This window comes from Protomyctophum parallelum, assembly GCF_964188405.1.
Source record: "Protomyctophum parallelum genome assembly, chromosome: 19".
NCBI classification, from domain to species: domain Eukaryota; kingdom Metazoa; phylum Chordata; class Actinopteri; order Myctophiformes; family Myctophidae; genus Protomyctophum; species Protomyctophum parallelum.
The window spans coordinates 33,586,791-33,602,678 of record NC_139717.1 but is presented as its reverse complement, the minus strand read 5'-3'; the positions used below and the strand labels follow the sequence as shown (position 1 = coordinate 33,602,678).

General features: G+C 44.5%; 1 protein-coding gene across 4 annotated transcripts in view; it reads left to right on the top strand.

Annotated features, from left to right (window-relative positions):
* tab2 (TGF-beta activated kinase 1 (MAP3K7) binding protein 2) overlaps window positions 1-14,127 on the top strand; it is a 48,727-nt gene extending 34,600 nt beyond the window's left edge. For 3 of the 4 annotated variants that reach the window (XM_083790325.1, XM_083790324.1, XM_083790323.1), the window contains exons 3-8: window positions 244-1,945; window positions 5,891-6,051; window positions 8,562-8,655; window positions 10,145-10,234; window positions 11,164-11,256; window positions 13,111-14,127. In XM_083790325.1, coding sequence (XP_083646451.1) covers window positions 244-1,945; window positions 5,891-6,051; window positions 8,562-8,655; window positions 10,145-10,234; window positions 11,164-11,256; window positions 13,111-13,250 — 2,280 coding nt within the window. In that variant the 3' untranslated portion in view covers window positions 13,251-14,127. The remainder of the gene's footprint in view (window positions 1-243; window positions 1,946-5,890; window positions 6,052-8,561; window positions 8,656-10,144; window positions 10,235-11,163; window positions 11,257-13,110) is intronic. The other variant, XM_083790326.1, reaches the window with a different exon arrangement.
* Window positions 14,128-15,888: the final 1,761 nt, after the last annotated feature.

Genomic DNA, 15,888 nt, shown 5'->3' with positions numbered 1-15,888 from the left:
TACCGTAGATTTATTTTCTTTTTTTTGCCTCATCGGTGTGCGGAAGGAAAAGTGGATTGTTTTTGTATATGAATCATATAATTTTTCTGTTTAGATAAATGCTGGTTTATTGCCTGAGCAATGTTTGGTTTATCCATAATTGCGTTTAATGATTCTTTGTATCATATCGTAGGTCTATCGTATATTTAGGTCTAAATGGTACCTAATTTCAATACTTCTCTCCCCCCCCCCCCCCCCCACCAGAACAACAACAACCTAGACGCCTGCTGTGAGTACCTGTCCCAGGTGAGCCCGGGCTACCTATACAGTGAAGGAGGAAACCTCAACTTCACGGACGACCCCACGTTCATCAGGCTCCGCAATCACATGACCCAGCTGAACCTGGGTCTGCAGACTCAGAATGTGCACGGGTCCTCAGCGCGCGGCGACGGAGGCCTGAGGATGAACGGCAGCAGGACTCTGGCCCACAGCCTGAGCGACGGGCCCCTCCAGACAGGCCAGGCGGCCAACACTGACTTCTACCAGCAGGAGCCCCAGTCAGCCCCGGCGCAGGTCCCCTCCGGCCTCAATGTCTTTGGCGTGATGGAGCCCACACGCAAGCCGCAGCCGCCCCAGCATCTGGGACTCCTCGGACTCAAAAGTGGGAGCGCGGGCGGCCAGCAGGCGCCCCGCTTCAACCCCATCACCGTCACCCTGGCGCCCAACATCAACATGAACACGGGCCGCAACACCCCCACCTCTTTGCACATACACGGCGGGCCCCAGTCGGGCCTGAGCAGTCCCAACTCCATCTACATAAGGCCTTACGTCAGCCAGTCCGGTACGACCCGGCAGAGCCAGCAGCAGCAAGCGGGCCGGGCCCAGTACAGCCCCACCACGCAGCCGCGGGAGCAGATCTACCAGATCTCCCACCCGTCATCCCTGCCCGGGTCCTGGTCGGGCTCCCAGCATGCTCTGTCCTCCTCACATACCTCACAGCACCAGACCCAGGGCCACCAGACCTCCCACGTCTACATGCCCATCAGCTCCCCCACCAACCCCCAGGCCCCCTCCTCCTTCTCTGGAGGAGGCCAGCCGTCCACCTCCTGCTCCTCCTCTGTCATGCCCTCCATGTCCTCCTTCAGCCAGTACAACATCCAGAACATCTCCACCGGCCCGCGGAAGAACCAGATCGAGATCAAACTTGAACCTCCGCAGAGGAGCAACTCCACCACCACCACGGCGGTGCTGCGGACGGGCTGTGGGCCGCGCTCCTCGTGCTCCACCACCTCCTCCTGCTCCTCTTCCTCCTCCTGCCCGTCGTCCTCCTCCTCCTCTGCCGGGGCCCCCACCACGGGCCCCCCCTCCACCCCTCTCTCCATCGGAGGCCCAGGCCTGAGCCGCAGCCAGCCCACCGTTTACATCTCCGCCAGCCCGCCCACCGCTGCTACCACGCCTTCCGACGAGGCCAACATGGCACCCGTGGGCTCCCGCTCGCAGCCCAAGTTTTACATTTCTGCCAACTCCTCTGGCGACGACGGCGGGTGTCGGAACCCCCCCACCGTCTACATCTCTTCCAACCCTCCAATGCAAGGCCAATGCGGGAACAGGAGTTTGGGGGGCCAGGTGAGCATGGGCCCCGCCTATATCCACCACCATCCGCCCAAGTCTCGTGCCTCGATGGGGGGTCACGGGGGCGCGGCGTCTTCGCCGCGTGTGGTCGTGACCCAGCCCAACACCAAGTACACTTTTAAAATCACCGTGTCCCCCAACAAGCCCCCCGCGGTGTCGCCTGGAGTCGTGTCCCCAACTTTTGAGCCCACCAACCTCCTCAGTCTCCCCGCAGACCACCACTTTGCGGAGACGGACCCCTCAGACCCCTCAGATCCGCTGTCGGCACAGAGGGAGAGGCCCAGTGAGCCTCGCAGACTCAGCATGGGTTCAGACGACGCAGCATACACGCAAGGTGAGGCTCACTGTGTTTAACAAATACCTGTATGTTGCAATGTTCGCTTGCAAAGTCTATGGGTGCAACAGTTAATAATCAGTTTGGGGGGATAGAGATATACACACACACACACATAAAACACTTGCAGGCTAGATCAGCTATTTATTATAATAGTAATAGGGCTTAAGCGGTTAATCAGACTAATCCATTTAGTTGATTATTAAAAAAAACAATTAAAATATATTTGCGTTGATGTATAAAAAAATATTAACAAACCCCCTTTCTCAGTCATTCAATTAATCAAAAAGGTAATCGATAAAATAATTTTAGAATAAAATTATCATTAAATACATCTTTACTTGGTGTACGTGAGAATAAATAATGATTCCTAGTTGCAAAGGGTTTTGTATAAATGAAACCAGGTGATTCGTTCACCTGGTTTGGTGGCTCATGGTTTATCTTAATGCATCACATGTGACGTAGCTGCCATTGCATTGCAAAGTGTCTGGCATTTGCCATCCTATCTTAATGCCATTTTCACAGATCAACGACTGGCATGCCTGGAGCCTGGCCAACCCTACTCTAGATAACAACTAGTAGTCGTAACTTGGAACGCACAGACACAGTGAAAAAATGCCTCCCCAAAAACTGTTGACGCTACAAATAATCTTCAGAAAAAGCCATCAAACATCTTTGTTTTACTGTCTGCTACACAGACTATTGGTTACTGTCTGCTACACAGACTATTGGTTACTGTCTGCTACACAGTCTATTGGTTACTGTCTGCTACACAGACTATTGGTTACTGTCTGCTACACAGTCTATTGGTTACTGTCTGCTACACAGACTATTGGTTACTGTCTGCTACACAGACTATTGGTTACTGTCTGCTACACAGACTATTGGTTACTGTCTGCTACACAGACTATTGGTTACTGTCTGCTACACAGTCTATTGGTTACTGTCTGCTACACAGACTATTGGTTACTGTCTGCTACACAGACTATTGGTTACTGTCTGCTACACAGACTATTGGTTACTGTCTGCTACACAGACTATTGGTTACTGTCTGCTACACAGACTATTGGCTGTTTAGACTGTGTTTACTGTCTGCTACACAGACTATTAGTTACTGTCTGCTACACAGACTATTGGTTACTGTCTGCTACACAGACTATTGGTTACTGTCTGCTACACAGACTATTGGTTACTGTCTGCTACACAGACTATTGGCTGTTTAGACTGTGTTTACTGTCTGCTACACAGACTATTGGTTACTGTCTGCTACACAGACTATTGGTTACTGTCTGCTACACAGACTATTGGTTACTGTCTGCTACACAGACTATTGGTTACTGTCTGCTACACAGACTATTGGCTGTTTAGACTGTGTTTACTGTCTGCTACACAGACTATTAGTTGTTTAGCAAATGTCAAGTGGTTGAAGAGTGTACTTCCTATCCAATCTTCCTCAGTACAATGGTTTAAGAGGCTGCATAGACCCTTTTTAGAGACGTTTGGTTGTTACAATAAATAACGGTATACATTTTTGTCTACCAGCAGTTGGCCTTAAATGCTTTTTCCACACCATCCTGCCAAGAAAGTAATTTTACTATAAAGCACGCTTTATGTCATTTTCAAAGTTGGTTTCCATAATATTGGCCATAAAGCATTTCTTCAGCCAAACTGTGTATACTCGCTGTCATTAAACTTCAGTCAATGTTGAAACGCTGCTCCACTGCATACTAATCCACTGGGAGAGATAAAAGCTAAGGTGACTCGCCCAGGGAGGGACGTTGAGATGACGGGGGAGTGAGTAAATGCTGTGTTTGCACCGACAGCCTTTAAGAAGGGGCCGTATTCTGTAACGTGACTCAAACTCATCTTAGCACAGTGGTGTTTCCTTTTTTGGTCTTTTGACTGCATTACATGTGAGTCACTGCCTGTGGCCCTCAACGCTACACTGACTACTGCCATGCGAGGCTTCTCCCTGTGGCCTTCTTCTGCCGACCCTCGTCAGTTTAATTTCACTCCAAAGAGGCTTTATTGACATTAACAACAAACATTGTTGCATTGCCAAAGCACGAATGTGAAACGCGTTGCTGATTCATCTCAATTCGGCGTGGTAGAAGTGACCCATATCAATGCAATTTACCTTCCAGAAGGTCCCTGGGCATGGTGAGATCAATCTTACAACTTGCCAGAGCGTAAGTGCAAAACACATTTTGTTTCGTGTAGAAAACTGGATAGATCTTCACCACTTCGATTACAGTGCTATTTATTAGAACTTAAGTTCAGATTAGAAAACTATCAACAATCAACATATGTATGCAATTTAGTAATAGAAAATGTTATCACACACTGTATTACAAACATTTTATTTACTTATTAAGACATATTTGAGGGCATTTCTATAGAGACACAGGACTGTGTAGTGACACAAGGAGTAGAGAAGGATCATGCCATCCCTCAGTGTTTTGCAGGTAGCTAGCTACAGTACATAATCTTGTAGCCAGGCTGCATATTTCCCATAATTCACTTAACTGTCTGTTAGGTTTTGGAATTCATTCCATTGTTATCTGTCTTGCGCAAGTCTTTTTCTGTCTCACATGACACGGCAGGCAGAGTGGGTAGGGCGTGGAGCGTTGGAGCAGCATATTTACATTTTAGAAATATAGCCACTAGCCAGGCAGACGTGCATTGAGTGAGCAGGTGTAGGTGCTCGGTGTCTTGCCAAGGCGCATGTACAGTATGATTAAAGCTCTCAGTCGCCATGACTGATTTTCATTTGAAAGCATGTCGCGCACCGGAAATAGACGATCTACAATCGACTATTTTTGGTTATTAGTTGTTTTTAAGATGAAAGAGTATAGAGAGCAAAAGTGAAAGCCTCAATCTGCAATTTCTGCAACTGGTTATAGAACAGCAGGAACATTTAGAACAATGATACCTAAACATAGTTATTCATAGACATATCGTGTTAATTGTAGAATAACTACAATAATACAATAAAATGCCATCTGTTTGGCTAGTGTTTAGGGGGATATTTTTTGTTGTTGTTGCTTAAAACGCTATTCTATAATACTTAAGTTGACTGGGGTCCCCCAGCACTCTATACTTGGTGCACTCCTTTTGCCCCCTCACAAATCTCCTCGTCAAACATGTACAAGATAGATGTAGATCGGCTATTTTCACCGACTGTTCACCCCCATAACGGGGACATTTGGGTCCATCTGGTTAACGTGTGGGTGCGCGCATGCGTGTGTGTGTGTGTGTGTGTGTGTGTGCGTAAGCTTGTGTGTGTATGTCGGGGGCGTTATTACCTGTCAACACACAAAAGAATGATGGCATTCAGGTACTGTATAGACTTGTACACATCTGTACATTTATGTGTAGCCATAGTATCCTGTACTAGACACTATGTACTAGACCAGTACTTGCCTCAAGCAACCTGCTAACTGCGATCAAATTCAGCTCCTCTGCACGACCACAATAGGTGTTGAAATGAGGGCCGATAGGAGGCGGTGAGGAATCTGCGTGAGCCTGATATAGTTCCCCTTTCCTCCTCGACACAAAGTTGCTTTCACACAGAGGAATAATGACTCAGAACTGGTTTGATTGCTCTGTGCGGCCATTTGCGTTTGGGTTATCCGATAAGTCTGTCACCATACCCGCGGCAATGTGCCACTCATTTCTCATTTCTCGAATACTTTTTTGGTTTGTCGGGAAAATGTCTCAGTTACACATCCCGTCCTGTTTAAATCCTGTAAACAGTTTGTCTGTTTAGAGACTCGTCTTACTGTGGTGATGGTGGAGCACGAAAATAATGGCAAATGATCTATTCTTTTTTTGTCTAGCGGTACTGGCAGTGCCAATGGTTCACTTCTGAATGCAAAACAATGGTTGACTTTGTGTGTGTGTGCGCGTGTGTGCGTGTGTGCGTGTGTGTCTCGTTGTTTCCAGCCCTGCTGGTGCATCAGAAAGCCCGCATGGATCGGCTCTGGCATGAGCTGGAGCTGAAGAAGAGGAAGCTGGAGAAGCTAAAAGAGGAAGTCAACGAGATGGAGAATGACCTCACCAGGCGGCGGCTAGAGAGATCCAACTCCGCCTCCCAAATTCCTTCGGTGAGCCTCTCCTCCTTACGGGAACATCAAGTGATCTCCATTCAGTGACAGCTTGATGAGCATGAATTTCACCGCAGGGTTTGAATATCAAAATAAGGTCTGCCAACAGCATGGAAAATGTGTAGGAACTATAACTTTTACTTTTTACTGGAGTACTTTATTTTATATACCCCCCCACCCCCCTTTTACAAAAATCACATGCCCCCTCAACAGGATTTAATCAACAGCTTTAGTTGCGACTAGGAATCTTAAGTGTAAACATTCAACATTCAGACATGTTTTCTGACTCTTGTTATCCATAATTGCAAACAGGCAAAGTCACTCATTGACAAATACAAAGCAGAAGACAGAAAATTATATTATCTGGATCACATTGCCTTGGCATGCATGTGTCGAGCTTTCCCCCTTATGGAACATCAGCACTCCTGCTGCAGTTAGTAGGTCACATTAGGGTTTGTTTACGATTTATTTAAAGGATAAACGTTCCATATTTTTAGACCGTGCACCTACATAGACATTGACCGAACTATTAAGAGTGCCAGGGTCACGTTACAATTTAGTTTGGACCTGTGTGGCGGAATTTTCACCTACGTGCAGGGAAACAAATGACGACCGTGAAAATAGCGAAAAAGAAATAAGAAACCGCACGTCTTTTCTTATGCATTTCAAACCGTGTTTACATTAAGCTCACAGCTGCAGGTTTGTTGAAATCTGTTGGGAGGGCCAAATGAAGTGTTGCTCTTTAGTTTTTTGTTGAATCAGCTGGTTTTGTTGGCTATTAGTGTTTCAGTCAACAGAGGGGAGAGCGGGGCAGCAGAAGGCTAATTGGCCACTGAGCTCGGTAGCTCTGTGGGCTGGTGTTATTTATTGAATCCAGGCATCTCTGTAGGTCAGCACACCTCACCATGCAGCCAGCTACAGTACACCTTTAACTCATTCTGACCTGAGATCAGATTCATACGAGGTTTCCACTGGACACACACTGGTCTGATTAACCCATTCTGACCTGAGATCAGATTCAAAAATAGCAGACCTACAAGCTCGTATCGCGCCACTCGGTGGCGCGATATGAGCTTGTAGATCTGCTATTTTTCAATAGCTATAGCATAACATGATGCCAACACCAAAACGGGTGCCCGGTCAGAATGGGTTAAATTGACTTCACTCACTTAATTACTTTGATTTATTTTTTTCAATATCCTCCTATAGTGAATTGAAGCACATTCCAATCTTTGATTGAACAGTTGATGTCATTCTCAGAATCTTTATAGATTTAGAATCTTGTTGATAGCTTAACACTTCTGGTGCTGCCGGAATCTTTCAGAATAAAGGCACTAGAGGGCCAAGTAGATAAGGGAGATTTTACTCTGAAAACCATTTCCCCTCCAAAACTGGGAGGTGAAATCTTCGATTACTACATTGCCAGCGTAAGTCTGATCTCTCTTTAGAAGCGTTAATATTCTAACAGAGATGCATGATGAAGTCAGAAATTATGATCATAACGTCAGAATATTGACGTTATGATTCAAGATGCAAGCTTGCGTGCACAGCAAAATGGGTCCGGGAGGGACTGGGCAACGGCTGCTGTCAAAAAAATATTTTTATGTCATAAGGACCTAAAGGCTTCCTACGGGTGTAATTATGAAGACGTGTGGACACGTCTTGGGCATCATAAGTGTTTAATATCATCATTCCAATCTTTATATACAGATATCGATGCTGAGGTTTTGTTGATGTGTCTGTCTTTTTATAGCGTAGATCAGGGTTCCCCAATAGGCGGCCCGTGGGCCATTTGCGGCCCGCGGAGTGCCCCCTTGTGGCCCCTGGAAGAATGTCCATTTTAATGAAATGGGGGGCCAGTAGCCTATGCATGTCAAACTGGGCATCCTTTTCAAATGTGGTCTTGCCCTGAATATGAATTTTCAGGGCAAGACCTCGACCTCGCGCGTGCGGACTCGTCCCCCAGCCTGGTACCCTATAGTCAAAATATGGCCCTTGAGGAAAATGAATTGGGGAACCCTGGCGTAGATTATCACTGTGGTCTGTATGACCTGGTGCATCTGCAGACACTGCCAATCAGGAGGACTATAATCTAGTTGTATTCATGGTGGTTTATCATCTGGTTTGCTTTGCTGGGGGGGAATCCAGGCCTCTCCTTTTGATATCCGCCTCTCCTCATTAATGTTTGTTAGTCCTGCTTCTGGTCTCACTGAATTAGATGTATGCATTTCCTTGTGTCTGATCATCATCATCACCATCTGTTTCTACGTCTGGAGACTCCCATCCAGGGCAGGCTTCAGACGTGACTCCCGCAGGGGACTAGGTTCAGATCTAAACACATTTGCTAGGGACCTTCCTTTGTCTGTATTTGGAATGTATGTATTTAAAAAGAAATCGTTAACGATTTTACATTTGTGAGCAACGTTTTACGAAGAACTATATCGGGCTTAAGTGCTTACGAAAATGCCCAGATGGACAGCTGATTATGATCCCGTCTCATTCTCTCTCAGATTGAGGAGATGCAGCAGTTGCGATGTAAAAACAGGATACTGCAGATCGACATTGACTGTCTAACCAAAGAAATTGATCTCCTTCAAACACGAGGTAGGAGACCAAGCATGTGGTTGTGTGTAGTCATGAGTGACTTGGCTTATTGCTCATTGTGTGTGTGCTAAATGTCTGTGCTACTCGTAAGTGTTTCAATAAATACATTCCTTTCCTACTCACATGGGCCTTATGCACACAGCATCCATTTTGCTCTCATGTTATAACAGTTATATAATGTAACATAAGAACAAATTGCTAGTCAATAGTGTCGGGTGTACCAGCAACCTTTTTATACTGTGGTTGGATACACAAAAACACAAAATCATCTCTCTCTGATTCAGCATCCCCATATCCCCATCAGCGCATGCAGTCAGGGTGCTGCCATTGTACTACTAACTGCCATTAGTTTCCTGAATTGCATCCTGTTGCTGGTTGCTAACAAGGGATTTATTGGCCCTCTGGCAGCACTCTGCTGCTAACAGACGGCAGACGCACACACACCAGTCCAGCGGTCACACAGGTGAAGGAAGGAAAGCGCTGGTAAATAAATTAATTGTCCTTTCCGCTGAAGGCAAGAGGACCACAGGCCGGCCTGGAACTCTCGTCTATACCTGCCGTTGAACCACTTAAGACCTGTGTATTTAATCGTACGACAAATGGCAAACATAGCAGATCTACAAGCTGACAAGGCCTTGCATTGCAATGTGTTGAGCTTGTAGATCTGCTATTATTTTAAAGTTTCGAAATCTTTGAAACATTTCTATACTTGGATATATGGACGCCAGGTTGAAACCTCATATTGAAGTTTAGTTATTTCTGATTATTTTCAGATTTTGACACATTTGAGAGTGTGACACCAGTGATGTAAATAGGTTTTCAATGTAATGAGTCCCGGGATGCAGGGATGGTCTTTTAGATGAGTCCCACAGACATTTTGAGTCCCACATGAACAACGTTAGGAGTCATATTTTGCCCTTTAAAAAGAAAAAATTAGTGGTGCAACCACTCCAAGGAACAGAACAGCAATGTCCGTGTTCACCTGTGTTGTTCAATGAGCTCCAGTATGAGTATGTGCCAGAAACAGAGAGAGAGAGAGACAGTGCTGCACTGTTGCCTGCTAATGAGAGAGGGAGAGAGGGGGGGAGAGAGGGGAGTTGCACCACTCGGTTCACACGGGTGTGATTTTTGTTTTACAAATTGCAGCATGTAACTCCCATTTAATTTTATATGGTTATAATGTGGTTATATTCATGTAGAAAACAGAAGAAGAAATTATTATTATAACTAAAGTTAGCAAAATAAACTAGAATAAAAAACAATACAGTAGTGCATTCCGCGGATGCAGAGGTCGTTGTTTTATTGCGTCCCTTAACTATAAACTGTGTTTTGGGATGCAAAATGCACCCTATTTTAATCTCTGTGACACTGATACATTTTGACAGTGATATCTGCAGTTTGTAGCAATGCAGTGTACAAATAAAATAAAAATGTTTATATGCTATTTACAATGTGAACTGTATATTTGTCTGCTTCTCATCTGTTACAGGACCACACTTTAACCCCAGTGCAATCCATAACTTTTACGACAACATTGGATTCCTAGGTCCAGTCCCACCCAAACCGACATTATCTGTTGGTAAGTTTAGTAAAGGAAGCATGGGGTTGTTGTACATAATTTTCTCCTTGCTGTACGCCTCGGGCGGTCTGTGCTGTCTGACTTTAATTAGTTATTTTTTTATCATTCTTGCAGCATGCTTACGTTTTCAGATTTCATATTTAAAACCATAATGACTTCAACCTTGAAGCCTGTTGTCTTATACTTGAGCTAATTCATCCAATCTGCCATGTTACATTTCACAGCCATACTTGCATGTAGGGGTGCAACAGTTTATAATACTAAGACTAAATAAGCCTTCTTTTTTTTTTTATAAAAAAGTAATAATAAATGTATAAAATGAGGCTGAACTCATTCACTGCCAGGCCATCATGTTTTTTTGGATAACTCCCCCCAAGTCGATCGTTGACACGAACCACGTGCTGTGTTCACCAGAGGGGACAAAAACATTTAGGGCTTGCGTTCGTAGATGCCGCCGTTTGAAAACAGCATGCCTAACCAAAGAAGAACACAGCTGGAAGAGATAAAGCCATTTCTGTGAGATCTTTTTGATCAGGATGGGATTTTGCGATCGTGTCTAATTTCATTAGACATGACACTAGATGGCTTTTACACTAGATGGTGGTGTTCGCCCCCTAAAGAAATAAGTGAATGAGTTAATCATAGTAATCGATTATTATTATAATTTTTTTGTATTCCAAAACAAGTCCTCCTTGATTCTTTGATTAAGTACCGGTAGTCAATAGAATAATTGCTATGCAAATGATCAATAATTGTAGCCCTACTTACATGTCGGCCACCTCTGCACTTCTCATTTTCCTCCCCTTCTTCTTATCTTCACTGCCATCGTCTGTCCGTCCCTGTGTGTGTGTGTGTGTGTGTGTGTGTGTGTGTGTGTGTGTGGGTGTGTGGGTGTGTGGGTGTGTGTGTGGGCCCGTGGGCGGCTGCAGGCATGGGGCCTGAAAAGAGAGGCTGTGGATATAATGTGGTCTCTGAGGTCATGAGGGAGCCCTCTCCTAGCCCGACCCCTCCTCTGCCACAGGGTTGGTAGCTCTGTCCCTCTGCAGCCTCATCAATGATCCGTTGTTGGAGGTGTCGCACACCAAGAACAACTGAGAATAGCAGACTATTACACTACGTTTTAACAGCGGGAGACCTTAGAGACCAACAGCGAGCGTCGCTTGAATTTCATTGGCTATCGCCCACTATCGCCGGGCGACGTCGCCCAAAAGCTGAATTATTTTTATCTTTTCGGCCGACGTTCCTCCGCCCACTTTTCGACCATCGCCTGTTCGCCTGCTATGGCCTCTATCGCCAGTAGTTGCCGGGTCCCATTGACAAATAATGCACTTCCGGAAGATTTGTCTGCCTGTCGCCCGCTGTTAAAACGTCAGGCTATACTAATGTCACGCATTGTAGGCAATACTAATACTGTAGGTCGGCTATCATTTGGCACACGACGAAGTATGATTTAATTTAACGATCCCATGCATCCGTGCATTGAATTATTTTTTAATGTTTTTGGAAATGAACACCCAACTCGGTCACACAAAAGTAGCTTGATATCATTTGATTCATCCCACAATTGAGATTTTCTATCATAATCATTAACACAATACAACGTTGAGATATATCGAGGAAGATTATGACCATCTTGGCCAGTCACGAGATCATAAGATTTAATTAAAGATCCAGCTTTAAAAATATATATTTGACCTTATTTTAGCTTCCGTCGCTAGTACCAATCCTCGGTACCAGAGTGAAAAACGTCTGCGAAGTACGAACGTTGGTACGGCGCACAGCCAGTGAGAACGGCTGCATCCACTGCTATGTACATCTAGTGGGTTAGGGCAGTGGTTGTCAACCTGTGGGTTGTCCCCAGATGACATTGAAGTCGCATTTTAAGGACTTTCCTTTAATACCTAAAAAAGAGAAAATAAATAAGACCATTACTGGATCAAACTATACTATAAAAAAACTTTGCTAAATTGTCAAATAATAACACACAAGAAAGAGGCAAAAATTAAAATAGTCGATATTTTCACAATATTACAGAGTCAAACTAAATTGAATTCCTTAATTCCAAGTCAGAGTGGGGGGTCCCCAGTTCAAATATGATTATTTTGGGTGGTCCCCAGTTCAAATATGATTATTTTGGGTGGTCCCCAGTTCAAATATCATTATTTTGGGGGGTCCCCAGTTCAAATATCATTATTTTTAGGGGTTGCGGCCTGAAAAGGTTGAGAACCCCTGGCTTAGGAATCTGGATTTTGCTGTTCTCCTTTCTCCCTCTCCATTCCTCTTCCTCTTTCGTGCTTTGTGTCCATCAGCTGAAATCTATACAATTTGGTTGATTTTTTGAATCTGCAGAATATTAACTGTTTTACAATATATCTATATAGTGTTATACAGTATATCTATATAGTGTTATATTGTATGTGTTTCTTTGTATAATTAAATGCTTGTGAAAACGGTTTAGGCTGACTTAAATCTTTTTCCAAAATTGTATCATCGATCATTTGTAATATTGATATGCAAGGTGGTGTGTTTGATAACCCTTCAGCACTATATTAATATGAATTAATTGTATGATGAAGTTCTGAGCATTATGAGCTTGCAGATTGGTTATTTCCTCTATTCTTGAAATCTGTTAAAAACATTGGAGTCAAAAAGAAGAGAGAAAAAACTCATGACATGCATAAAACAGCGAAGCCACATTGAAAGTCGTTAACCCATGGCATTTTTACCTAAGGCCCCATTTCAGAAATGTTTGATATTTATGTTTTATAATATCACAGCTTGTAAATTGGCTGCAAAGAAGAATATAGTGCTTGAGAAAATGTCTCTGTTGTGTCTTTTTTTTGTTTAAAACCCCCCCCCTCTCCTCCTCTGTACAGAGCCGAGCATTAAGAGCGTCAAGCCCTTAGCGGAGCAGGAGGACGACGAGGGCACGCAGTGGAGCTGCGCGTCCTGCACCTTCCTGAACCACCCTGCCCTCAACCGCTGTGAACAGTGCGAGTTCCCACGGCACTTCTGAGCCAACAGCAAGACCGCCATGCCTACCCGAACCCACACCACCAACCAAGCCCCCCCCCCCCCCAGCCCAGCCCTGCCTACTGCCCTCCCCTCTGGATGCCTTCGCACCCGGACTGAATGACTAGATTAGAGAAGAGAAGAGACCCCTTTGTTTTTATAGTATGAAAAATACTAGAATAAAGTTCAGGGGAACTGTGGGGGAGACTCATCGAGCGACCTGTTTTCCTTTTTGTGATCTACACACATACACACAGCCTGCAGTATCTCTGAGGTTTGTCGAATGCTGTCCACCTGAAGGCTGGTGGATAGCGTATACAGCTCTGAAGCTGGCCAAGTCGGATGATACCTCACCTCGAGAAGACTCGTGATCGTGTGTGGTCACTTCCTCCCCCCTGCCCTTCCCTGCTCGTCGACGGGCGACCTTTAACTCCCGGGGATACCTCGCTGCTTCCATTTACAGTATTATGAGTGGTGCCCAGAAGTGTGAGGGGCCGGCGCGCGTGCACACACACACACACACACACACACACACACACACACACACACACACACACATGCATACAGCACATGCATACATACATACTGTATGCGCACAGATAACATACATGCAACCAACTAAGGCACCAATGTGCCTTTGCTGAAAAAAAATTGTTTTCTTCTGTGGTGGCGTGATCAGGAATGGGAACTACGGTTGGCCACCGCTCTACGTCTGAAGGGGAAAAAACTAAAACGATCAGACTACTTGTAGACTTTTTTTTCTTTTTTTTTTTAAGTTTGGTTGCTGTTTATTATTTTTTTCTTCTAGAGGATGTCATGGGGGAACTAGCAGTGTTACTGCCACTAAAACTCATCTCTGGTCTCCCCCCACCACCACCCCATCCCAAACATCCCCCTTAGTATCCCTTGTCAGTCTGTGTCTCTTCCATCGTGAGTTTATAAAACTAAAAAAAGGTAAAAATGGAAACTAAATTGCATGCTTTGTGTACAGTACACGGAGGGAAGAAGAATTTGCCCTGAGCTTTTTACTGTACATAATTTCGAATGTGCCTTTAAAAAAAGAAAAATGACAAAAAAACGCCTTGTTCCTCACACTATGAATCACTTCTATTTCCTTGTAAGTATAGCTTTATAGACTTTATTAACTATTGTTTCTTTTTTTTGTGTTTCATTTCGTCTCTCTCTCTCTCTCTTTCAAACAAATAAGCACCGTGTCCCTTTTTAAGCTTTTTACTTGATTTCTGTGAGAGTTTGGGAAGCATTGCAAAAAGAAATAAAAGAGGCGAGAGGAGCACAACAGTAAACCAAAAGCGTTGCAGCCGTCACAAAGCTATGTTGTCTGCATCGGTCTGTTCGCCGCTTGTGTAAATGCCCAATTTTCTGTACGATCTGCAGAGTAAAAAGATGGAGGTTTTATTTTTATTATTTTTATTGTATTGTTTTTGTTTGCAGGATGCCAAAGATCTTGTGACCATTTGAGGGTAAAAACAAACTACAAAAATTACAAACTGCCATCTGACAACTGGAATGTAGGTTTATTTCTTGGGGGATATGATATCTACACCTCGGTGCCAAGAAGAGATGCATGATTTTTTTTTCTCTTTCCTTCTCTGCATTACATTCTAACTTGAGAGTTGGATGTAAGATTGAATCAAAGGATTCTTTTCCCCCCAGGTCTCCCTGTATGGTTAGATGGACTGAAAAGTGAGACGTTTTCTTTATATGGATTTCATGATCCAAGTGGATGCTATGCTGTCCGAAATTGGGGTTTCATCAGTGTACCAAGAGATCAAAGTGAATATGTTAGTATTCCTGTTCCCAATTGAAGCAAAAGAAAATATATTTATATATGTCATCATGTGCCTTATATTCACCAGGTCAGAATTTTATTAGATCTCCCATCCCGACAAGGCAAAAAAAGAAGAAGCCAGAAAGAAAATAATTTTGGCAACCCCTCTCACCCTCCAGCCTGTGCATCTTTGCAGTCGCTCACCCTGCTGCAGACTTGCCCCGCTTCATGCGCCCCTTCCCCTATTCGCTGCATAACTCCAGCCGAAAGAAAAGTGGTGTTCAGTTGGACTCTCTGTGAAGTATGCGGTCGCCTTTTGCCAACTCCTATCTTTCCGGAAACCAACCAATCCACCCCCCGGCATGTTCTGCAGCAGGAGTTTGGTCTGCAACGACGTCACTTAACGTTGGCCATTCCACCAGCCGTTGCAAGCTGCTCCATGTTTTCAGCCACAGCTTCCACGTCCCATGGCCATGGCCCGGCACCCCGTAAAGCCCTGTGAGACTACCAAACACGTGTTTAACCACATGAATCCTGGCATTCGGTGAAAATAGACGATCTGCTTGTAGATTGGCTATTTTCGGCAAAGACATTTGGTGCAGAGGGAAGAAAGGAGCAGGCTGGGGACGGAGTATATAGGGGTTCAATGGTTAATCTTTTTATTTGGCTTAGTGTCCTCTTATAAGCTTTTATCGGTGAGGATGGTTCAAAAGCTTTACTTTAATGAGATTACTTCACCTTAGCTGTGGAATTTCTTACTCTGTGAATTTGTTCACATTTTGTAAAATGTTGCCTTACATTAGTGCCTTAGTATTGTATTGATAATCTTTGCTGTCACAAATCAAAGTGCCAT